Source organism: Rhyacophila brunnea, unplaced genomic scaffold (assembly GCF_057557595.1).
Source record: "Rhyacophila brunnea isolate RB1 unplaced genomic scaffold, BYU_Rbru_1.0 scaffold_13, whole genome shotgun sequence".
In the NCBI taxonomy this organism is placed as follows: Eukaryota; Metazoa; Arthropoda; class Insecta; order Trichoptera; family Rhyacophilidae; genus Rhyacophila; species Rhyacophila brunnea.
Window position 1 is genome coordinate 15,616,444 of NW_028232785.1, and position 27,335 is coordinate 15,643,778.

The 27,335-nt window shown below is 35.4% G+C and overlaps 2 protein-coding genes across 2 annotated transcripts; one reads left to right on the top strand and one right to left on the bottom strand.

The window, feature by feature from the left end:
* The first annotated feature begins 4,234 nt into the window (after nucleotides 1-4,234).
* On the top strand, nucleotides 4,235-8,695 carry LOC147076640 (uncharacterized). Its single transcript, XM_085940908.1, has 3 exons — nucleotides 4,235-4,386; nucleotides 5,202-5,357; nucleotides 7,490-8,695. The coding sequence occupies exons 1-3, from the start codon at nucleotides 4,339-4,341 to the stop codon at nucleotides 8,693-8,695; spliced, it is 1,410 nt and encodes a 469-aa protein (XP_085797034.1). The 5' UTR covers nucleotides 4,235-4,338.
* A 5,808-nt stretch (nucleotides 8,696-14,503) lies between these two features.
* On the bottom strand, nucleotides 14,504-22,406 carry LOC147076641 (uncharacterized). Its single transcript, XM_085940380.1, has 4 exons — nucleotides 22,065-22,406; nucleotides 21,080-21,172; nucleotides 19,352-19,510; nucleotides 14,504-17,166 (listed from the first exon to the last, which is right to left on the bottom strand). The coding sequence occupies exons 1-4, from the start codon at nucleotides 22,224-22,226 to the stop codon at nucleotides 16,210-16,212; spliced, it is 1,371 nt and encodes a 456-aa protein (XP_085796506.1). The 5' UTR covers nucleotides 22,227-22,406; the 3' UTR covers nucleotides 14,504-16,209.
* Between the last annotated feature and the right edge of the window lie 4,929 nt (nucleotides 22,407-27,335).

The following is a 27,335-nucleotide window of genomic DNA, read 5'->3' on the forward strand; positions in this document are numbered from 1 at the left end:
CTATTCATAAATGCTAGATCTGACAATAAAAGTGTCTTTAAGTTGTCAACGCTAATACCGGGCTGTTGTACATGAAAAGTATACTTAGTTATAAATAGTTAATAATACGAGTATTATTCTTACTTGGTACCTAACTATTAATTTGTAGATTACTTGTGTTGAACATAGTTTAAGAAACAAAACTTTCTCTTATTTTATTTAGTGCCTCACTACTTTTTACAACGTTTTTATTAGCTCGTATTCTTATTTGTCCGATGGTTGTTTGTCCGCTACAAATCTTGCAATCAATTTTTAATTAACTTCCCGACTAGCTAGACATTTTAAACTTTTAGAATATATCAGAACACGATGCTAATGCATTCTTTTAATACTTTTAACCATCTTTAAGTAGAATTGAATTCATTTTCAGTTAATTCTGTTTTGTATGAAAAGTTATTTCGGAAGAAATCCGTAATCAAATCCACTATTATTGGTTACTAAGTGGGTGGTCCTAGCAACTAAATTATTAATATATACGTGCGTTATTATGGAAATCAAAATGACATTTCAGTAGGTATTCTATATTTTTTGTTTGTTTGTTTTTTATTTACTTTATATCAAGAACAAGTTTGAGCATATTGAGCATAATAATTCATCAGAAAATTTAAAAACGTTGTATATAAAAAGTTCTTTTTATCTTGTTATTATTCATCTTTTCTTTCACCATGTTGGCTTTTTAAATATAGTACACACGTCGTCTTCAAGTTTCCCAGTAGTTGGCCAGTCTTTTTAGATGTTCCTATGTCATGCCAGCATCTCGTAGCTCCTCCGTATATACACAATAGAATCATTGTAGATGGTATTTAGTTGTCTTCCAGGACGCCCAACCCCATTGGTTTGAAAAAAGCCAGGCTACACTGAGAGCACGTGACTGAGCCAGATTCAATGTCACATCAATTCAAGAGTACATTTCAACTTTAGAATGGCCTCTGCAACGAACCCAAAATATTTAAGAGATAAAGAAAAAATTCAATTCTATATAATATAAGTATTGTTAAGATTTTATTTTTAAAATATAATAAATGCTTTTTATTAGTAAGCAGCTTATGATTGGTGTTTTTTTTCTTAATATCCTTAAAATCCGGTAGGTATATTACAGTCCCACTTAATCTCTGATGATCCCTTGCTTTGAGGATTGCGACACACAAGTTGCAAACAGTTGTTTTGCATATGAAAAATAGAGCTCTTTTAAAATCTCGCACTAAAACCTCTCCAAAATGGCGTGATTTAACACGCGCGCTTTCGAGATACTCTGGTGATCTTATTGAGCCGTAGACATGCATTCGCGACGAGGACATCTGAACAAGCTCTAAGACAGTGATGGCGAACCTATGGTACGCGTGCCGCTAGTGGCACGCGAGATGATTTTGCGTGACACGTGAATGTTTTATTTTGAAGATAAGAATAATTGAAAAAATATTTTAATGTTTTAAAGTTTTACAAATAAAAACAAGTAAGTAGGTATATTATATAATTCGTATTTTCTAAGGTTTTTTAACATTATTTTTACCTAGCGATGCGCTAACGGCATTGTATAAAAATAGCAGTCCAATGAATAGCGTCTAAATGCGAAACGTCGAATATGCGTCATATATATTATTATCGCAATTTACTTGATTGGGCGGCGGGAGAAGCTGTGAGGCGAACCTCTGATTTTAATCGATTTATAATGCTTGTGACCACTGTACCTAATGAGAGAATTCAACATCTGATCGTAGCAATTCTGGTGTCAATTTGTGCGGAAGGCCTAGGTATATTAAAATAATAAATGCCCAGCGTTGGACCATAACGCCGTGGGTCCCAGGTTCGAATCCTGGGTCTGCCAAGTACACATATTGTTTTCCAATTTGTGGGTGTCAGGGTATGGACCTAATGGGTTGAGCTGGCTAACCCATTAAGGCTTAAGTGGCTGACATCCATTTCTCGTAAAAACAAAATCTGTCAATACAAACCTCTACTCTGTGGAGGCCCATATGATCCTATTAGGATCGGACATGGTTAAAAGAAAGAATTTGTGCGTAAAAACCAAACTTAGTACTTAATACAATGTCATTTCTACCCACAAACATGACTGTAGGTATATACCGAATAAGAAACAAAGACTTGGTGTAGTTAGTTAAGCAGCAGTACAGTTTCAAAATTGGTGATCCGAAATGTTTGACCACGATCTCTAGAATTCTTAAAAACCATATTTTTCATTTTTTCGCATGAAAAACTGCTTGGCACGTCAGGCAGTAGCAAAATATTTCATCACTCCAACGTCAAAGAATTGTGTTCATCAAATCAAACTTAAATGCCATCTCTGCTTCAATAAACAATATTGCGAGTCTACGGTTTCAGATAGGTACCTACATTTAAAAATACACCTGACAACTTCCATAACTCGCGAGAGACTGTGAAGAACGTGACGTCCAAGGGCAACGGAAGTAAACTAGACGTCGCGAACCCAACAAAAAAATAAATTCCTGTTGAAAATTGTATAGTACCTACTTATGTAATTAATAGATATATTTTGGTTCCAACCAGTGAGCTTGAGTAACTGCCGCCCCCAAGCGACGCTCAATCTGCCTACCCCCACGGGACGTCACTGATTGCACGTAAGGCGAGACGCGGTAACTTGCGTCAATCCCTTATGCGTCTATTGACCGCCAGTTCCTGCAACTCAACGCAATGGCTGGTCGTTAGATCAATGACTAAGAATTTGATAAAAGTAGATAGGTAGTACCCTTCTTCAGACTCTTATAAAATAAAAACTAAAAATTCTCCCACTGTCCTACAGATAGAATTTTTTTTTTTTTTTTTTGTGATTTTACCGAGGCTTTGACTGCGACTCGCTGTCATATCGCCTCTTCTCTTCTAGAAGGGGATCCGTCGATCAGGTCCTCACTCCTATTCTGTTAAATAACTTTACAATTTTGCCTAACTCTTCCGTCTTACCCACCGCCAGGACACCCTTCAATTCGTCGACATTCTCATAGATATCTGCAATTCGCAGCTGTACTCTGTGAACTTCATATTTGGGGCATTGCAGTGCTATATGTACAATGTCCTCTAAAACATGACATTCATCGCAGAGCTGCGATTCGCTTCTTCCCATGAGGACATCAAATCTTTTGCCCATGGTGTGCCCTGTTCTTAGCCTCAGTATTAACTTAAGCTCATTCCTCGTCAAAGAAGACTCTACAAACCAGGGCACCTCTCGTGGTGTTGGTAGAATCGACTTACTCCATTTCCCCTTTTCTAATGATGCCCTATGGTGAAAATCTATCCACATACTATGGCACATTTTCTTTATAGCCTCATTCCAGTCCAGGTTTTCTGGTATCCACTGATATGGTACCCCTGAATGGCCGGCTACCTTTGCCAGCTCATCTGCCCTTTCATTTCCCTCAATGCCCATGTGCGATGGGATCCATTGAAGGCATAGATCTCCTCCTCTATTTTTCTTGGCGTCGATCTGGTCAAGGATGTGGTATGCTATGGTTTTACTGTTATGTGAGCGAGTTGCTGCGGCAAGATGTTGTAAAGCGCTTTTAGAGTCTGTTAAAATGACAGCGGATTAGTGTATTTAATTGCTTATAGAAATATTGGGTACCTACCTACTGTCATGGACTGCATGAGCCGGAACGTTAAAAATATATAATACACAGTGATCCCACTGTAAAAGTTTAACGATTCTATTAAGTTTGTCATACCTTGTCTAGTTAAATAGAGCAGAAGGAACAGGAAGTTCCAGACACATATTATTATTACTCTGATCTGTTTGGAATGTGTAGAAAGAGGTAAGTACGGCAACCCTAATGTTATGGTAGTGAGCTGTAAGCTTGTGGCAGACCAGAATAGATTGGAGACCTTCTTGATACTCGGATGCTCCATCTCTACATAATAGGTAAATAGGTAGCTACTGATGTATTTTAATACCTACCTATTAAATTAAAAATATATTCTTATTGTGTTATAAGTACTTATCTATTATAATAGTACAATGATAAACAAAGAAAATGACTGTAAATAAATCTGTCGAAGAAATATTATAATAATTATTAACAGTTAGTAGGTAAGAGAGAGTATAGTTAAAAATGATTGAAAATAAAAACGTATCAATAATAGGTTTTGTTTCAAATGGATGGATCAATCTTGCCTCGTTTTACGGTGCTTATGTCAAATTATGTAATATTTCTATAGCAGCAACACCACTATTATTTGCGTAATGTTTCTCTTTGACGTTTCACTGCGCCGATTTTAAAATACACAGATATATTTTCTATTTTAGAAGTTACTATAGTTATAAGGCATATAATGGACATTAAAAAAGAACCAGCAGAGGTGACACCTGACACGAAATTCGTAAGTAATCGCCAAACATATATTTGTCATGACGTTAGCAGTGAGTAGTCTTTCTTATACGTCGTAAAGTGACATAAATGATTCAGATCAGATGGGTTATATTGTTACCTATGTAGAACATTGTAGTTGCATCATGTCCTTTTGAAGTCGACCACCAACACGCCACCCATGCTAAGTTTGGTCAATGGATGTGATTTGTGATTTTTTTACCATTGTGGAGTGTCAAAATTAGTTAGTACGTCAGGCTAACACATTCATAAAATGTATGCAGTGACGTCCCTAGATAAAATGTCGCCCCTGGGCAATGCCAAAATTGCCATTTGTTACATTATTTTTATCATCCTTTCATGAGTCCAATATCTAAGAAATGTGTTGTATGGATACATTACTAACCAAATATCAGACTAATTTTATTATTCGCAAATCTGCATGTGTCGTTTCTGGTCACCAAGGACGTCGAAAGGCAATGGAAGTAAACTAGATATCACGACCACGACAAAACCAGTGAGCTGGTTTTTTTAATGGAAAGATTTTTTCGTTGTTACTAAGTTAAGGTACATATACTGCGAAAATATCTTCTTGGCTACGTGTTAAAACTGTGAAGTAACATGCTCCGCCCATTTTAACCGCACTTCCAATTTAAACTAACAAGCTGCTCTCATTTTTTTATATGTCCAATAATCTTCAATCGTGACTTATGCCAGTCAAGCAGCATTACATTTTCTATATAATGACATTAATTTCACAATTTCGTCAAAACTGGAGTTAGTGACTGTGCGCACACGTTTTAAAGTGTTGTTATATCCCTTTTCTAGGGCGTATCCGTGGACTTAAATGACGTTAAAACTGAGTTCTTCGTAGAATGGACAAATTGCGATACCAAAATTGACGAAAATATGTTATCAAATATAAAATCAGAAGAAAATCATGTCGGAGCAACTTTGCACTCTACAGGTAGCCATAAAGGACAGGTAAATATTATTGTTCATTTTTAATAACCTAGATAAAAACCAAGTATAATGCGTCAATATTAAGCTACTTTACGAGCTGTTTGTTGGCGAATTTAAAAGCGGGCGATTCAGCTACTGCGATTGTGATGATTACACACAACACTTTCCATTCGATGAGAAGCCAACAAGCTAGCGACTATTTTGACAGAACGTGGTTCGTTTTTTACCGGGAGGTCGCTACTACGCTCTACTGCGCAGACGCAGTAGGCCCACACGCCGGCGTGTAGCGTGTAAAGTTGACCGGCTTTCAACTTTTCTCGGTAGATTCTTTACAATGTGCTTGTTCGATGATGACACTGGGCGATTGTAAATTCGCCAAAAAGCAGCTCGTAAAGTAGCTCAATGTCATTAACGCATAAGACGTAATTTGGAAACACCCACGTGTTCGAATTTAGAGCTAAGCTCATCACAGTATAATAATTACAAGATAAAAAGAACTTTTTATAAGTACAACGTTTTTAAATTTTCTGTTGAATCATATAAACTTGACTTGACTCGAACGATCAAAAAAAATTGTACTTGATAGAAATAATACTGAAATGTCATTTTGACATGTCATATTGATTTCCATAGTAGGAACGCACGTATATATTAATAATTTAGTTGCTAGGACCCGAGACCCCTAGCAACCATTAATGGTGTCGAAATAACATTTCATACAAAACAGAATTAACTGAAAATGAATCCAATTCTACTTAAAGATTGCTAAAAGTATTAAAAAAATGCATTGGCATCGTGTTCTGATATATTCTAAAGGTTTCAAATGTCTAGCTAGTCGGGAAGTTAAAAATCGATTGCAAGATTTGTACCGGACAAATAAGAATACGAACTAAGAAAAACGTTGTAAAAAGTATTTTAGGTACGCTATGAACAATCACCCACTGTCGCCGCGCGGCATAAGCGTTGGACTATCACGCCGTGGGTCTCAGGTTCGAATCCTGGGTCTGGCAAGTACACATATTGTTTTTCAATTTGTGTGTGAGTCAGGGTATGGACCTAATAGGTTGAGCAGGTGGCTGACATCCATTTCTCGTAAAAAACAAAATCTGTTAATACAACTACTCTGCGGAGGGCCATATGATCATATTAGGATCGGATATGGTCGAAAAAAAAATATATATATTTATTCTTATAGAATGTTTGGTACATTCCGAAATCTTGTGAATTATTCGTTGAATAAAATAAATTGTATATTAAACTGTTCTAGATTGTTGCTTATATCATTTACACAGGTTATTATAATTCGTGTGGTTACCACCAAAAGTTGGTAAGTCTCTTTAATCATGTTATGGAGTAATTTCAATTTTAAGTTTGACATGCCCTCTAATCTAATCTAACTAAGACAAAAAAAATGCTTATTTCCAGTGTTGCAATCTTTTCAAAGTGGAATTGTAGTACAGAGCCTCCAAAGTTATAGTATTTAGGGGAAAAATATAGTACGCGTTGTCATCTGTTGAAAATGTATAGGTTTTTTGTTTCTCAGAAGAAAAAAAGTAACGGAAAATTTGAGAAACTCCCGAGTCCCATTTTTATTTAGGTACCTCTTCCGACCAAAAATGCTTACCGAAGAATTCAAGAAATTTCATTTTAAACCAAAGTCAAGGGATTTTTTTTCCGTTTTTCGAGATTTTTTTTCCAAGTTCTCTAAATCTTCTTATATTTTGCGAAATTATAGTACTTTGCACCAATTTATCGAACGAAAATATCGAAATTTTAGTACTTTTTACATATTTTTTCCGATATTCAAAATTGTAGTATTTTGGGCGTACTATACCTGTTTTATATCATACATAGTACGCGGACCAAAATTATAGTACAAATACTATAATTATAGTACGGTTGGCAACACTGCTTATTTCTTTGTGCCTTATGAGCATATTTTATATTTCTTTTGACCTTGAATTTTGTCCAGCATACATATTTCTATAATATGGACATATAATCAGTTGTTTACTCTAAATACATTAATTATCGACTTACACACTTTTGTCAACAACCCACGATACGTAAACAATGTTTCTAACAATTTTCTTTCTAGGTATATTATATTTAAAATTCCTATTCTGATATCGTATGTTATATTATACTTTTAGGTATCGAGTATAAATAAAATAAAGATTGAGAAGGAAATCAATCAACATCAAAAATCTCCATCTCCAACACAATACATGCCACAAGATAATTCCACGGTGACAAGTCAGAGATCAGTTAAAATTGAATTCGTGGAATGTGAAATTAAAAATAATTATCAAGTTGTAGCTGATTATAGTAAAGGTTATGAAGAATCTGACATGGTGTCTTTCCAAGGAACACAGCCTTCTGAAGGTTTTATTATAAAGGAAGAAGAAGATATCAAAAAAGATGTAGTATCTGAGGAAACAAATGCGATCGATAAAAATGTTGTAGCGGGTTGTAGTCGAGGTTGTGATTTAGATGAAACTTTGAAAGAAACTAAACAACACTCAAATGAAACTCAAATTAAAAATTTTATTGAAATTAATGTAGATAAAATCGCGCATAATCGTGAGAAACGATTCATTTGTGATGAGTGTGCCCATCAAACTAACAAGTTGAGTAATTTAAAAGTACACAAATTGATTCATCGTCGAGATAAACTATTTCAATATGACATCGAATGCGAATCCGAGCTCGAAACGCCAAAAATGTTTAAGTGCGCCAAATGCACATATAAAAGTACAAAATTTACTCAGTTAAAACAACATATTTTAACTCATACTCGTCAGAAACTCTATACGTGTGGTGAGTGTGGTCACAAAACTAGGTCATCCAGCGACTTGACACAACATAAAAAAATACACGCTGGTGATAAACCTTTAAAGTGTAATGATTGCGATTATACGTGTATAGAATCACGCTATCTTCAGCGGCATATACTTATTCATAGTGGAGAGAGAAATTTTGAGTGTGGAGAATGCGATCGAAAATTTAGTAGGCTTGCCAGTTTAAAAAGACATCAGATGTTGCACGCGGGTGATAAGCCTTTTAAATGCGGTCGATGTAAGTTTAGTTCCACGACAGCTAGCAGTTTGAAAGTGCACGAACGGACTCATACGGGCGAAAAGCCCTTCGGATGTGATTTGTGTGATTACAGATGTAACACTTCCAGTAGGCTTAAATCACATAAAATGACGCATACGGATCTGAAACCCTTGAAATGTGAGGAGTGTGAGTATAAATGTAGAGAACCGGGTGACTTAAGAAGGCATAAGAAAACTCATTCTGGTAAAAAAAGATTGAAAAACCTACAAATGCCACCATCTGAAATTTCGCTAAATTAATATTTTTATTGATTTAAATTAAAATTTTAATTGAATTCCCGACACGTTACCTAGTTCCATTGCCTACAAGTAATGATCTTTTAACTGTATCTAAGGCAGCGCTCGAAATGGAAAAGTTTACAAACCGGAGCGCTTGACAATTTTATGAAGATATTAACATAGTTATCAAATTTTATGTGTATTTTATATAAATAAGTGTATTAAATTTTTATTATATGTCATATCTAAACATAGACGGTCAAATTATTTTTTCCACGAGACGGAACGATAACTTTACCGATTTCACGAACAGAAACGGCGCTCCGGTCCATTTCAAGCCCTGATCGAAGGTATTTACTACAGGTTTTTACACACCTTTTCAATATTCAAAATAATAAAATGTTTTTATATCTGAACCTTTACTTGGTAACTAAATAATTTTTTACCTTGTTTTAATGTATTAAAATTAATATATAAACTAGAATTAACTGTTTAGTTGTCAGTGTGTATTTTTTATTGTTGAGTGCGCATACTGCCTGAAGATGCCGAAAGGCGAAACCCGGGTCTCAAAAAATGACTAATGAAGTAATATAAAACTCAAATCGATTAGAATTAAAATTCAAACTCCATCAAGTACCCTCGGTTGATAGCAGGTATTCAACTCCTAAAATTTATTTATCTTTAAAACGTTCACAATGTGGCTTAAAACATGAAAAAAATAAGTAAGGCAGTGAAAATAGTTTAATTTAAATATAATATATATATATATAAGTTCATGAAAATGTACCATCTAAAAAATAGAAAACAATATTTACATATACATAATTTTGGGCTCACGTAAGTGGAATATATGAAACAATTCGTTAGACTGACACTACTGAAGCTTGTCTTCACATAAGTATCGAATTGTTGGATCATCAACGAGTCTGACAACGGTATTCTGATTTTCGACCGAATGATCCTAAACAGATTGCAAAAAATGCGATGACACGCCTTACCACTCTATATGGAAGGATCGGGGAATCTCGATTGCCACAAAAATGATGCTTGTGCAAACATTAGTGTTCTCGATATTCCTATACGGAGTCGAGTCGTGGACCCTGAAGGCAAGGGAGCGGAAGGCAATTGATGCCTTTGAGATGTGGTGTTGGCGCCGAACGCTTCGCATTTCTTGGACGGAGCACAGGACGAACCAGTCAATCATCCAGAGACTAAAGATATAGGAACGGCTCTCGACGATATGTCTGAAAAGAATTCTGCAGTTTTTTGGACATATTGTCAGGCGCGGACCGGACAACCTGGAGAGACTGGTAGTTTTGGGTAGCCTCCAGGGAAGGCGAAGCAGAGGAAAAGCGTCTGCACGATGGAGCGACCAAGTAAAAGAGCTGACTGGGGGGGCACCATCCATTCTGCCCTGAGAGAAGCGGAAGATCGAGAAGGATGAAAAGATGACGAAATTTAAATGTGGTCACGATCCTCAGCCATGAGTGCACGACCAAGAAGGAGAAGAGATCCTAAAAGCGATGTCTGGAGCAAAAAATGTAGGATGCGTATGGCGCAGTCTGCGAGGAATTTAAATACTACTGCATATTATAATATGTGTCATTTTTTGGCGCCTTCCATAAAAAGAGCTACTCGCGCACTGCATTGAATGTCTTAACAGGAAAAAATGAAAATTAAAATACATAATAATATATATTTATAAAAACAAACTTTAAAATATGTATGAATATAAGAAAAAATCAACCCTAAAACTCCTACATTATATTCAGAGAAATGAGCCTTCCGTACCATTATGGTGATTGTTACAACACTCATTGAACACGTGCGATAGCTTAGAACAGGGGTTCACAAAGTGTGTCCTGCGCAATGACATATTAAATGGACAACTCACTTCATATCGGCGCGCACGAGAAATATGAAAGTAATTCACAGATGTATAGGTAGACGTCACGTGACCATAGACGTATCCATTGCCATTATGCGATACAAGCTTCGAGAATTTATAGTAATATAACCTTTATTGTAATGGCGTATTAGTGTCATTGCGTTAGAAACAGATTCTCGTTACTTACGACTTCTTGGAGATTAGACGCAAGTGAGCCCAGCCATCACAGGCAGACGTCCAATGGTTTCTGTCATTCAATTGCAGTGAATAAACATTCATCAATATCTTAAAATGGCATTTTATTAGTAATAAATAATATTAACACATGAAAAGTGATATCCCATCTTTCTTGGAGTGTTTAATAGATTTTTTTTTATAATTTTAACTAGGCACATTGGCATTTTGTAACACAATAATAACGGCGGAGTCAAAACCTGACAGTCGGAAATTTTGTATGGGCAGACCCAGCGGTGTCGCCAGATCGCTTGCAAGCAGAATGTTCCTTTGAGCGTAGGATACCGATATTAAAATATGAATTTCGCCATCCGGCAGACCCGACACAAAGTGAGTGTCATTTTATTTTCCAGATGCTTCGTCCATATTAATGTCATTGGTCCTGCGGGCCAATTATGTCCCGCGTGACTTTATTTTTATTCATTTATTTATTTGAAAAAGACACGTTGAGTACATAACAAATTATTAATTCAGGACGTTCACAACATGACATTTAGAACAAAAATTATAAGTAATCAGTTCAGAAAATCATAAAAAACATGGTGGAGGAAAAAAATACAAATTAAACAATAAAATAGAATTTCAAAAACAGAATATATAATGGATCGCCAAAAATATCTACATCTCTAGGGAGTGCATTGACCAGCCGCACAGCCCTCGCTATTGGTGCCTGGTGAGCCTGACATGAGGAAACAGCTTTCACCCAAAATAGGTCATGGCTGCGACCACGCATGTTATTGACGGGTGCGTAAAAATTTAAATTTTCTAGAATATCGGGATTGAAAATGATACCACATGAGAGCAGGGAAAAATGCTTTAAGAGCAGAAGTGACCAACGAGCTTCAAGAGAATGAAAGGCGAGCATGCCTTGAAGAAAGTAAGTCGGAAAAGATTCGTTTGAGAAGGTGTCAAATGGAAAATAATTATAAACCTTAAAATAGAGATGACGAAGAATTTTTTTCTGAACACGCTCTAAAAGAATGATGTGTCCCGCGAGATTTATGTTAAATCTGTATTAATTTTAATATTTTTCAAGGTCCCTTTTCATGATTGTAACCCAGATGCTGTTCACGTAAATATGCAGTTTTTTAATAGATTAAATCTAAATATCAAATTTTGAAAGGGAACGTGGAAGCAAAAGTATGTTATCTTGATTAGAATTTAATTGAATTCCACAAAGGACTTTTCTTCTTCTTTTGCCATATCCGTCCCTTAACTGGAGCATATAAACACCACGCGGCACCTCCAAGAATCCCTGTCGCTCGCCAGTCTTCTTGCTTCGTTCCAGGTCAATCCAGCATCCCGTAGCTCCGCCGTATATACTGTAGATTGTATTTACCGACTTTTGAGGTATGTCCAAATATAGTGAAACATGCTTATAAAATGGCTTCTTTATTTGGAAGTACCTACCTATATTTTCTACAATGAGCATTAATAAATCAAACTTATGATCAAAATTAACAGACAACCATATCGCATCTGTTTTTCGTATTCACAACACAATTTGAACCTAGATTACAGGATTTAGTTTCAACAAACAATTGCAGAAATCACATGGTGAAAAAATTTAAATATTTTTTATTATATTAATAAGAGTACTTACTGTTACCAGACAAAAAAGAAAAGAACCCGGCACGACAGTTTCAAATTCCAAATCCGCAATTTAATCAAAGTCAGGAGGACCCCGACCGAAAGTTTGGTTCTTCTGCCGTGCGGGATAGTGTCCCGGCTTGACCGATAACTTCTAAGAAGGGCCTCTCCAGCCGATGCGCGCCCAAAAATTTACAGTTCAAAGCTGTGACAAACAACCCGCCCGCACCCCTGGGGTATCGAGTACCCCTCGCCGTTAATTTTTTTTTCGATATTTTTTTGAAGTCAGGTTCAGTTCCGATTCAGCAGTGAAGCTGACAAAAGCATTCCCCCGTCCGCCCGCGGCGAGGCGGACACCTGTAAGACGTGTTTCAGTTAGGAACCTCGCGTTAAAAATAATCAATCAAAAGTTATCATATCTTAGAAAGAGTGACACCCCTCCCCGCTGTCTCACCACCGATAGGGTCGTTGCAGATAAGGGCGGACAGTACTCATTCTCCCGCCAAAGTGGAAGCTGATATCCAGGGTTGCACCTTCGGTGTGGCCCGGAGTCTTTACGATGTAAACTGTAAGGTCGCGCTCGTTTCATTATTATAAATCAGTGAATTCCTTTAATATGCCCTATAATAATCCCTATAACCACCTCAAAACCATGTGTCGCGTCCTCGATAAAACGCCTTCGCGCCGATTCGGCTAATGTGTTTAAACACGCGTTCCCATATAATGACTGTGCGGTAGCTAAATCTAAGACTCCTGTGCAAGTGTAATTAATGATGTAATCCAACCAATGTATGAAAAGTTAATGTAATTAAACGTCCCTGCGCAGGGAAATTGTTAAATCAAAAAGATGTGTTTTATATAAGTAATTAAACCCCGTGATGTCACACACACCCCAATCAAAAATAATACTGAAGAAGATTCCACTACCGGCATACATGTGAGTTCCATCATTCCTCTCTATTCTTCCGGGTATTATTACATAATAACAATGCTGAATACCAGAGGTAAACTACGGTAAATCCAAAATGACAACTTCACAGGAGAGACGAATTTGTGATTTTTGGAACTTTCAACTTGTGGCATTCGTGAATGGAAAATGATAAAATTTATCTATTTATCAAAACCTTTTTGTTTGTTTACCGCTTTAGTTCGGTTATAAGTTTCATCAAAAGAATTGTATGTTTTCTTGCTATTGTTTACCTCTAATAGTTATGGAGTTACAATGACATTTTTAGTTTTAAACTTTTATAATAACAGTAATATGAGTTACAGCTGTTTACCACGTATGCAGGATAAGTAATGAAGTAACAATATAACAATAATTACTCCATTTCACGATTTTTGGAGTTTATATCTGGTATACAGAATGTACGTTTAGTTAAAAATATAAGTTTACAAGGCCCGGCCCGCCAAATATTTTTGATTTCAAAATTGTCCCTTTGACGAAAAGGTTTGTGAACCCCTGGCTTAGAATGTTTCAAAATCATGTGTTCGGAAATGTGTCATCGAAAATTATCTACGTCAGTAGCTTAAAAGTCAAAGTACTCGCCTCTATGTATCGGAGACAAATAATTAATGTGTGTTAGAATCCCAATCACTTTATTGATTTTTGTTTATGATGGTTTAAGTTAGGTTAGGTTAGGTTAGGTTATAATAATACACTGAAAAAAATGCTTTACACTATAGTACCTACTTGTATATTAAATCTTCAATAAAAGTATAGTATTGTATTCTGTGTTTTAATAAAACTGCCAACCTGAACCCTGAACAACCGGAACTCCAATTTAAATATTGTGAACACAGAATCGGGAAAACTTTGAAGTGTTCTTGTTCCGGCTATTCCATTATTAGATTTTATTTCATATTTAAACAATGCTGGCTATTGTTTACTCATCCTGGAGGCAGCGAATTAAATAATATTTTATGTATTGCACATTTCAAAGTAGGTAATGTTTTTTTATTATTTTATGTGGTTCAATGCCTACAAATTGTGATGTATATGTGCTACTTTCTCTTGGCATTTTTAATCCGCAGTATAAATACTGTTTAGCAGGTGTATTGCTGGGAGAGTGTGTGAGGAGAGGTATGGTCGCTTGACTCCGATGAATAAACAGGTTGGCGTGTGAAATATACTCCCCAATTTTTTACTCGCTACTATTAAAATTGATTACAAATTTACAGGACGACTAGTATTTAATGTTACTGATTACGAAGATCGTGGCTGAGATAAATAACGGCTCGACGGACTTTATTGCGTTGCAAGAGATTTGAATTGAATGTATTTTGGTAGGTAAAAGTACCTCCGTTTTATATTGTTTGAATACAATGGAAAGGCGTTAAGATAGGGATGAGGTCAGTGCTTTCTTGAACGTGCTTGTGTAGCGGTCATTTGTCTCTCTTTCTTCCGAAAGAATTCGCTTACAAACGTGCAATTTGATTTGTTCCGTATTACAATGTAACAAGAACTCGCGAATTAAGCGATTTGATAAAAAAAATATTGCAGGCTTGCGACTGAATCAAAAAATGTCACTTTGTCTGGAAGTCGAGAAACTAAAGGTGACTTTGCTGGCGTACGTGTTCAAACATGATTTTGACAAAGGGTACCTATATACATGATATAGTTTACATTGTAGGTTCAACTTAATGCTATGTAGGTATTACTTAAATAAACTAGGGATGTTTTGAGATTCACGATGCGCAGCTACAGGTGTACAGAGGTTTCAAATATTTATAGGTAACAAAAAAGATTATAACTTTTATACATTTTTACTGTCTAAATATCCTAAACTATGAAATAAAATAATCTAATTTTATTAGGTACATACATAACCAAATTGAGAAAATCAACATAAAAATGAAATATGCGATTGTAAATTGTACATAAATAATGTTTTCTTCTTTTTGGCCGTTCCCTCGTGGCTGAGGATCATGTCCATCGTCAAATTCAGTCATCTTTATATGACGTGATTGAACAAATAGAAATTATTTTTTTTTAATAATTGCATTACATATTAATTATTATTTGAATAAAGCACCAAAGCGACAGTCCTCGACACTAAATATATAAGCTTTGAGTTGTAAGCCTATATATATATATATATGTAAGACCCAGCCATACAGTAAGGCTCAGTAAATTATGCTCAAGTGAATCGATATTAATTCAATACTCGCTAGAGGCGCTGATTTTTCACTTACTATTTATTCATTCCACATTAATGCTGACGATAGATGGCTCTCATTTTTGTATAATTTTAATATTAAATATTATTCTGACGATATATTCAATTGGTTCCCGCACATTTTTTTATTAAATTTAAATACTTCCTATCTATTTTACAACGTTTTTCTTAACTCGTATTATTATTTGTCCGGTACAAATCTTGCAATCGATTTTTAACTAACCTTCCAACTAGCTAGACATTTGAAACTTTTAGAATATATCAGAACACGATGTTAATGCATTTTTTTTAATACTTTTAGCCATCTTTAAGTAGAATTAAATTCATTTAGAGTTAATTCTGTTTTGTATGAAAAGTTATTTCGACATCATTATTGATTTTTAGGGGTCTGGGGTTCTAGCAACATAATTATTAATACATGCGTTACTATGGAAATCAATATGACATGTTAAGCACAAATTTTTTGATCGTTTAAGCTAGTCAAGTCAAGTTTATATGGTTCAACAGAAAATTTAAAAACGTTGTAAGTATATAAAAAGTTATTTTTATCTTGTAATTATTTCTTAGAAGGTAGGCTTCAAATAATCGTCTACGTCTACTATGGAGCCTTTGCCACTGATAATTATACTATAAATATTTTTTGTCTATGATTCTTTCGATTCATTACCCAAGGTTTCCATCTGCACACATTCTTGACTGTGATTCAATATCATATGCTGCCTAAGATGACCTGGTCTGGTAGCTCTATATTCACATAAACCACACAGGTGACGATAGTCGCCACTGTGAATTTTCTTATGCTGCTTCAGATAACTACTCAACACGAATTCAAGAGGGCACAGATCACATTTGAATTGTTTTACACCTGTATGAATTATCTTATGATAGTTTAAATTACTTAACGACCTAAACTCAATTAAACATATATCACATCTATGCGGTTTTTTCCCCGTATGTATTAATTTGTGTCGCTTAAGACTGCTTGACTTAATACTTTTATATTCACACAAATCACATTCATAGGGTTTTTCGCCTGTATGAATCATTTTGTGTTGTTTTAAGTTATCTAATGTCATGCATTTTTGTGAGCATATATCACATATGAAACGTTTTTCTCCGCTGTGTGTCAGGTAATGCCGTTTGAGGTTGTCTTGTTTGGCAGATTTGTGAGAGCATATATCGCATGTGTATGGTTTTATGCCGTTGTGCGTCATTTGATGCCTCTTAAGGTCACTTGGCTTCGCGAATTTTAAAGGGCAAAGACCGCACTGGAATCGTTTTAGTTTCTTGTGAATAGTTTTGTCCTTGTGGTCTTTTAATATTTCCAAATTTTCAAAGACTTCATAGCAAATATTGCAGACGAAATTCGTTTTAAAAAATACGATTCTTTTTAAAACAATATTAACTTCTTTTGTAAGACAATAATTCTTCTTTAAATCAATTTGGCTAATTTTATTGTCGATAGGTATTGGCCAACGTTGAACTGTTGCTTCTTTAGAATTGGTTATGGTTAGTATCGCAGGCGATTGTTCAATTGTTGTGTTTCTGTCAATGTCAGCAGCTGAGTCTGTCATCCAACCATCTTTTGAGTCAGCGAAAGACTGTAAAAAATAATGAAAACAGATTACTACAACAAAATTACTATTTGTTGTCTTAATAGGCAACTAATTAAAAGCGAATAGTTTTGTGAAGCGACAATCCAGTGGATAAGGCACTGAACTGACTTCCACGTTTAATTTCCGGTGAGGTCACAATACATTACCTAATTTGATTGTTTCACTTCATCACCCGCACACACGTGTTATGCAGGCAAATACCGTGGCGTAACAAACTTAAGACGCTGTTGGCGTACACTAGAGTGTCCATGATTCCTATTTTGATAGAATATATTAGGTACTGTCAATCTTCAATTATTAGAGACCTTCTCGCTCGTCAGAAAATGGTGCAAACTTTTTGAAAGCTGAGAAATTTTCCCTCGCAATGAACGATCGGGCCAATTGAGGGTCAGACTCTTAACATATGCTAAACATAAACTAACATATGGAGACGCTCTCAGATTATGTGATCGGCATCCTGCAATTCGCCACATAAGCGAGTCGAAAATTCTACTAAGTCAAACTGACAAGGCTCGGAAGCAAAACCATAACTATTATACTAATTTTGTATGTTTATATTATGTTTTAGCTATGTAATTAGATAAATAAAGCGATTGAATTAAAAATGGTCGAATAAACAAGATTAACGCAGGCTCGCTCTAGATGGAGAGTTATTGGCAGCATGGCCCCCACAAAGGGAGCCTGACTGGGCTTTAGCCTGGGGGCCCGGACTCAGGAAGGGCCCGGCGTGACGAGTCTACCAGATAAGTGATATAAATACACATCACAAATTCTCTCTAATAGTAAAAATACCTTTATCCTTAGCGATAGGTAGGGGGGGCGCCAAACATCTTAGCCTAGGGGCCCGCTTCAGGATGTGGGAACCATGTTTGGCAGTGCATGAAATTTCAGCGATCACAATCCTCAGTAATGAGAGAAGAGAGAGTCTCTTAAACCTTCATAAAATGTAGGAAAAAACATTACATGAGCTGCTCATGTCTGAATACAAATCTGTGTGCTTGAAGTTTTTCGAAATTACATATTTTCTGAAATAAATAATGTAAAGTTCTTAAATCTTGTGTCATTCAGTACCTAACTATTGCGTATAAAAATATAAACTTTATTTATATTTTGATTAGAGCAAAGTTCGGTCTATATAGGCCCATATGGACAGAAAGATATACCTAAGTAATGCCACTGGTTTGTTTTTTTTTATTTTCACTGACCCACAGTGAATCGGACCTTAGTCATGGAGAAAAATAATCAACATGAAGACCCTAAGAAAAAGAATCGCACAAAAGTTAGTTTCTTATATTACAACTGATATGATTGGAGTAGGGCGTAATGACGAATTGTGTAATCTATAATAGCATGACTCTACATCTGTAGCGAAGAGTGGAAGTAGGCTATCAAAATTCATTATAAATAGTGCACATTAAACTTTGTCAGTCATTCGTATTTGTTTTTATTGAAATAAGACTAATTTACAGATGGTGTTGGATAGTTTTTGAAAATCAATTAAACCCTGCGAAAACCAAGCCATAATAGATAATAGTCAAAAAATACTCGTCTATCTATAATGCAATTAAATCATACATAACTTTGATAATTTATAGATAGAAGAATATCTTATAGTTTGACTAAGACGGGGCTAAATAAATTTAAAAAAAAAATGAACCAACAATATATTATTCCAAATAATAGTTAGTGTGTTATATTTTCTTAATCCAACGTAAACAAATAAGTATGAATGAAAAACTGTGCTCAATTTTGTCGTAGGTAACACCCAAAATATACCAAAACTATTATGGTTTGCTTTAGGAAGATTTTAATTGATTTTTAAGAACTAACTAACACCATCTGTATTTAAATTGAAGCTTAGTTGAATAAAAAGAAATACGTATGACTAACAAAGTTTAATGTGCATTATTTATGGCGGATATTAACGGCCTACCTCCACCTTTCGCAACTGCTCTACATAGATATAAAAAAAAATATCGGGCTCCGATATACAGACTACCTGCGATGGTTGGCCAACTTCCGCATTTCGAAGATATTAGATAGATTCAAAAGGGAGAAGGGAAGACCAAGACTTGGCTGGAATAGATAATGTCGGAGGAGAAGTCAGGGAACTGTTTTTGGTGAGTGATTGAAGGTCAAAACAGAGCTCAATTTGGGAAACAGCAATTACCTGAGCAGCTGTATGTCGATCTTCGGAATAAGAACATTGTGGAACATTATCATCTTGTTCGCATTTTATCTGCTGTTTACTTTCAGTAACATCTTCATTGGACTTGGTCCATTCGATGTCAACTTCAGTTTTTACGTATTTCGTGTCCCGGGAAACATCCTACAAATTTCAAATTATCAAGCATTGTTCAAACAGAAATAAATGTACATTTTCTAGTTGTTTATATTTTCCCATCGGCAAAGGCTTTCCACAAGGTGATACAATCTCATCAAAATTGTTCACAGCTACTGGTTGGGCAATTTATGTTTCTATTCCACTCCTTATCTGCTTACCCACCTCCTAATCCCCAGTGTTATTGTCACCAGAAAAACCATAAGCAATTAGGGGGGATGAGAGATGATGTTACAAAGAACATTCAGTTGCATCTCGATAGCAGGCGTGAGTGGGCTTCTAATAGCTTTCCATAACTTTTCTTAACACAATCGCTGCGTACCTTTTAATTAATTTTTAATTACCGCATTTAAATAACATGCTAATTGGATCGATCGGCCGCTTAACGGGGACACGCCAGCCGTATCATCCGCGTCGAATGTCAACGTCGAAATTGACTCAATAGATACAGACTCATTCAGAATCTATCGTCATCATTCATACACTCTCACATATAATCCATAAAACTGTGTCACAAAGTGCGTGAGTGTACGAACCGGGTGAACCGGGGAACAATACCGCGCGAGTGAAAATTGAAACCAGACCACGGAGCCATCATACATCATCACAAGGATCAGTGTCTGGCATTCTTTTCCATCGCCCCCACCTCTAGATCCGACCACCTCATCTCCCTACAAAATAATTACAGTCCACTTAAAAAGCTCAACCAGCTACTTTATCTACTACTTTGTCTTTTTCTTTACGAAGACTTTATCAGGCAATTTGACTGGAATGATAAATTAATTCCAAAAACAGTGAATAGGTATTTTAAGTCATCAAATCTTTGTTTATTAACATAAACGTTATTAAAATTGTTAACATTTTGCCATGCTTTTTTGTAAGAAAAAAATACAATGCTATACATTTATACAACATTCTTCAGTCGGTGAAAAAGGAGACACACATTTCAACACGCAAACACATTTCCTGGAGTCAGCTAAGTCCCACATTATGTCACTGATGATGATGATTAATGTAAGTAATATAATTGAATTACCGTGCTTCCATTTATGCAAGTCTTCAGGATATACAAACAGAACATATTGCTTATATTAACAATATATCGATACCATAGTTCAATAGGGGAACAATTCAAAAAACCTCGTTTCAAGATAATGGCGTTTGTTTTTTTTTTGCAGAAATTCTCGTTTTAATTTTAGAGCCTTGATTTTGATGAAAGTGTATGTTTTTTATATTTAATTTAGTGGAATTCATCAATGCACAATGAAATTGTACAATTTAATAAAGAATTAACCAATAAATTTGATTATATAATAGAATTACTGATTCTTCTCAGATAGGGTTATTCGATTTTATGACACATTGAAGAAATTTTTGCTGAATTTTTTAGAGTTTGAATTAGAGAAGATTTTTCTACGTCGAATGGCATTCTTAACTCAAAACCTTTAAATTTTGAGTTGTTCCCCTATTGATCTATGGTATCGATATAATCACCTGAGATGTTCTGTCGTTCCCCAAATTAGGATTTTTTTCTAAATAAGATTCTCCATAACTTACATTGGAAACTACATCTTCAGTATTGCCGTCATCTGGGTTCGCTTTAAAGTTGGCGAATTCAGTTTTGATGGGCTTCAAAGCCATCGAACCTTCCTAGAAAAGGCAGAAAATAATATTCGAGTTAATTATTATGAGTCTGTTTATATCTATGTAGGTACTGCTGAATGAAAGCCTCTCCATTTTGATTCCGCTCTTCTCCTATCTGTGCGTTTCTTTGCCACGCATTTCAACAGTATTACGATTTGAAGATTTCCTAAGTCTTGGCTACCAATGGATGGCTAGATTCTTCACTTCTTCAAATTTTACTCACACATAATATTTTGGAATAGGTTAAATGTAACAACTCTTACCCATAGTTTATAATGTAAAAATCTCGATAACTGACATAAAAAACTGATAATATCAATAACACAACAACGTGTAATTAATTATTGTTGTCTTAAAATTCCTCTGATAGGTAATGCGTCAATGACATTGAGCTACTTTACGAGCTGCTTGTTGGCGAATTAACAATCTGCCTGTAAAGTCACCCAGTGTGTCATCGTCGAACAAGCTAACAAGCAGATTATAAACAATATACCGAGAAAAGTTGAAAGCCTGTCAACTTTCCACGCTACACGCCGGCGTGTGGGCCTACTGCGTCTGCGCATTAGAGCGTAGTAGCGACCTCCCGATAAAAAAACGAACTACGTTCTGTCAAAATAGTCGCTGGTTTGTGGCTTCTCAACGAATGAAAAGTTTTGTGTGTCATTATCACAATCGCAGTAGCTGAATCGCCCGCTTTTAAATTCGCCAACAAACAGCTTGTAAAGTAGTTCAATGTCATTGAAGCTTAAATACACTTTGGCATTACGCCTTCGGGGTGCCTATCTACATAGGTACCTACCTAATTTTAATGATAAACAACGTCACCTAATGGTTTTAAAGGAATACCTTTTGTTCACAATATAATAAGCAAAATGTTACATGGAAATAAAGGCCTTACGGATTCTGCAGCGAACTTTATTTCTTCTGGTTCCCTTTTAACATCCATTCTTGTAAATTTTCTATTTATCGGATGCACCCAGTTCTTTCGTTTTTTTTGAGACACCAGTAAGCTCCACAAAAGCAATGTTTCGTCTTCAGAAGAGGAGCTGTCAAACGACATTTTGCTACGTTTGTATACGAATGGAACGCATATAGTTGACCGCCACCTGTCTGATGTCGGAACTCGTATTGAACGCTAACGGTCAGTTGAACGCAGAACGTCGACCGCTCCCTGTCTGCTCAAGCCCTCAATGATTTTGATACTGAGACGTCAATCCTTGTGACAGATCGTGCACAGCGTGGACATGTTCGATTCGATACGGTTATGGTGTTGCAAGTAATAAAAATATTAGTAGTTGTGAAAATTGTTTATGCCTCTCTTATTAATATATTATAAAAAAATCTATTCGGATTCAATTTAATCTCCTACTGGAAAAAATACCTACGCCCTCGCGTTCTTCTTCTTTCGACACCAACAATAATTATCTACCTTTCTAGGCTACTCGGATCTCTTTTGAAATTATTTGCCAGGGGCTTGGCATCGGCTAGCTAACTATAAATAATTGTTATCAATAGAAAACAAAAGCAACTTCTTAAAATAATATTAAGTCACTCGTTATGTTCATTCAACTCTATACACAAATTGCGTTATCCCTCTGCATCATTTCCACTGATGCATTTTTTCCTTAATACTGTGTGGCATGGTTTCCTGATTAAATTTAGTACCTACCTACAACCTACATAGGTAGGTCCCTACCTATTTTAATTTATAGGTACCTATAGGTCTGTTACCGAAAATTGAGGCGATCACAGATATTACGAAAGATTGTGTATTGGTGTATTTTTGAAGAATACAGTATTCTTTTGCAGGTTGTTCCTTTTTAGATTAGTTCGATATTTTTTCTTAAATCAAAACAAAGAATCTCCTTTTATAAAAGTCGATTGAAAATTTTGAAACAATCTGTTTGTAAAGCGTCAATTACATTGAGCTTCTTTACGAGTTGTTTGTTGGCGAATTTATAATCTGCCTGTAAAGTCGCCCAGTGTAATCATCGAACAAGCTAACAAGCAGGTTGTAAACACTCTACCGAGAAAAGTTGAAAGCCGGTGACTTTACACGCTACACGCCGGCGTGTGGGCCTACTGCGTCTGCGCAGTAGAGCGCAGTAGCAACCTCCCGGTAAAAAAACGAACTTCGTTCTGTCAAAATAGTCGCTGGCTTGTGGCATCTCAGCGAATGGAAAGTTTTGTGTGTAATCATCAAATCGCAGTAGCTGAATCGCTCGCTTTTAAATTCGCCAACAAACAGCTCGTAAAGCAGCTCAATGTAATTGACGCTTAAAAGGCAACGGGCTTATATTATATATTTTTTTTATTTTATATTGAATATATATTTATTATATATAATGTTTTAAGAATGATGTTAGATTCTTTATTATAGAAATAACAGAATTTCGACAAACCTCAGCAACATACATATTAGAAAAAATACGGGTGAATGCTTTGGCCTCTAAGCTATCAATTTAGCTGCCGCTGGAGCTAGAATTCCATGACAGAAAGAGGGCAACACTGGTCTATGGCAACTTGCATTGAAGATATTTGCACATGTTGGACACGTTGTTCTGCTGTACGTTACAGTACGATTTAATTTAAATCGAAAAATGGATATAAAGCAAGAACCAGAAGACGATGAATATAATATCGAAGGACGGCCGCGAAGTCCCGTCTGGCTTGACGTTCCGATAAAGCGATCAAACAGCTCTGACGCCATAGATTCTTCCGACAAACATTGTGATGAAGCCGGTCAGAGTGTTGAAGTGAGTGTTTTTCAATAAATATGACATAATCGTTATAACATAACAAAAGAATTTGGACTCCAGGATAGAATGAATATTATGCGCTTTCCATATTAGGAATTTTGAAGGCAATACGTTATGTGAATCGAGGTTGTATTGGTAATAATATGTTCATTCTTTTCTTCTTTTATTGGCAGCACCGAAAACAAACAGAAATGTTTCGCGTTCTGACTTGATGACTGTTTACATAATAGCTCCTGTACGCGTGGATGGATTTACTTGTATCAATAGTGTGTATTTTAAACTATCGCGATAACAACACTGTATACTCTCCAATCTCATTCTTCAAGCGATAGCGAGACGCCACATTGTTATCGTATGGTGCTATTTGACAGGTTCGTAAATAATGGGCATTCCGGCAGGTTCGCGACTATCGTTCTACTGCGCATGTGTACTGCCATGCAAGTACCAATTATTGAGTGAAAATTCAGAAGCTTCTGAACTTTTTTGATACATACGATGCAATCTTGCACGACAATACGTGTTGACACGTGCATTTTCTTGTTTTGGTCAAAATAATATGTACCTAGCTACTGTCAGAAGTAAAACAATACACGTGTAAACGGGATATAACCTACATACGAAATTCTCGGTTTTTGTATGTGATTATCCATCTTAATAATTATGTTCATACGGCAATATGCGATTTGCGTGAAATGTCGATTTGAACTCGAATATAATTAATTATATTATACTAGCCGCGATGGCCGCGCGGCTTAAGCGTCGGACTATAGCGCTGTGGGTCCCAGGTTCGAATCCTGGGTCTGGCAAGTGCACATATTGTTTTCAAATTTGTGTATGAGTCAGAGTATGGACCCAATAGGTTGAGCAAGTAGTTGAAATCCATTTCTCGTATAAACAAAATTTGTTAATACAAACATCCACTCTGTGGAGGCCCATATAATCCTTTTAGGATCGGACATGGTCGAAAGAAGAAAAAGAAGAATATACTAGCCAATGCTATGAATTTCAGAAGTTGAGGCTTATTTTGGCAATACCTGCAAATGGAAACATGCATGTAATAAATTTATTAATTATGTGAATTTGAAATAATAGTAGGATGTCATTGTCAGATGACGTGTAAAATTCTATTTAATAAATCTGCATGACAGACACATGTAGCTTACTCAATCAATAGTTTATTGCTTAAATTTCATACATTTAGGCTCCATTTCTATAAAATAATGTCTTTAAACATCTTCGGTTATAATTCACCACTGAATTAAGAAGGGTGTAATAATAATAAATGTATTTTATTAACTATAATACCTAGTAGTTTGTATGTAATTCTATAGTAAGATGGCAAAACACGATAAGTTTGGTTTTTTTTGGCAAATTGAGTTATGTATACTTATCTTCAGAATACTCTCTATGATTATCTACAAGATATCAAATAATATGGTATGTCTAAGTTTTATAGGTTGGGAGAAATCAGCAATGTTAATATGTGATATGACCCAAAGAGATTGGACGCTGCCCACAAATTAATGTCAGACCGAAACACGTTTTGTAGGCCAAAGTGCCAACGTAATGAAATGAGGTACACTTTGTCGCAAATAGGCCGTACTCGGACATATAAACGTCCCACTGAGGTTATTTTTTATCAATTCCTACTTAGCTTGCAATCAATTTATGAAAAACGTATTTTCATTATGAAAAGTTCCCGCAATAAAAACTTTATTATGATTAATGGTAAGAAAGAATAATGCAAATGGAAGTATTTTATTTTTAATAGCAATACAAAAATTACATATTTTGAAAAATTAAACACAAATCAGTTAATAACAAAACTTCCATGTTTACAAATGGAATAAAAAAAATATGGTCTCGTTTTTACGCATTGTTCATAATATATAAAATTATATAAAAATGTTAAATACAAAACACAGATATGTTAAAAAAATAATTATACAGTTAATTACAAAAACAAAAATAGTTATTTATCGTGTTTACATGTGAACTCTTTCAGCCGGGTTACTTGTGCACCTCTAATGTAATCTTCTGCAAAAAAATGCTTCGCACACAGTTCAGATTATTGAGATGAAAACCAGCCCAACCGCCCGACTGCATCAATCCATAATTTACAACTACTTTTTTGGAATATATTTAGTTTACTTGAAATGAACCCAAGCTCAGTATAAACTAAAGCCAATAATAAAACTTAAACCGCGCTTATCATTTCGCCACGCGTAAGTCGCTGAATATTGTAATAACGTCATATTGGTCTGAATCAGTGGCGGCCGGTGGTTTCCAAAATTGCTTTCATTGGGGGTGCACTAAAAACTTTCTTACCTTATTTAAAAAGAATATCAATTTGGCGTTGTTTCTGTTTAGCAAACGCCTCAATCACTCGTCATTAAAGTCTGGAACTGTTTGTAAAAGTTTTTTCTCGATGCTTAACACAGATAGACAGTTAAATCTGTACTGATTCATGGTATTTCTTAAAGGCGATTTAGTTCTTTAAAGGGTTGAAAAACACCTTTCACTTTCCACAGATGTCATCGGACCATCCTTTTTTTATTCTGACTCTTTCTTCGAAGGAATTCTTATTATTTTTGATAAAAAAGTCTACGTTTACCGACATCATTTTAAAACACATTCACTTCACTGATTAAACAATAATTATAGATATGTATATTATGAATCTTTTATTCAAAATTTATCATTTTAAATCACCTACACTTCCTTCTTGGTATCACTGATTAAACAATAAGTATATGTATTATTTAGAATCGTTCATTCAAAATTTATTTTTATGAACAAAATTATAGAAATAACGTGACAAAACACCTAAAAAAGCCGACTATAGATCGCAGCCACAGAAACCATACTGAATTGTACTGTAAGTAAATAATATTTTATGAAAATATAGTATCGAATTTTGTGAACGCATTCTGTGTCCGAAACAGCCATAAAATTTTGTGTGTTTATGACTTGTTTTTGTGTTTCACGTATCGGGTTGAACTGTTATTACACAATGTAATATGAATGGCCAACTAAGATCGATATTATATAATTTTCGATGACTGTTCAGTGTAGGTTCATGCTTTTGGTACATATGAATAGCATTGTTGCACATTGAGTGATGTTTAGAAAAAAGGAGTGCAGCACACATGCATGGTATTATAGAAGCCGCCGCTGGTCTGAATACAGAGCAATTACAGATTTGATTTATTGGTGTGTTATAGATTACTCTTCACGCTTCCAATTATGTTTAGTATCAGATTTAGCGATCTCGTATGTAAAATGCCCATAAAACAAAAAACAAGAAAATTGATTATTTTCTAATTTGAAAATGAGTAAGAAATATAATAAAATGTCAGTAGGTATGGAGGTGTGTTAAGATATTTTGACCTATGTATACATACAATTTA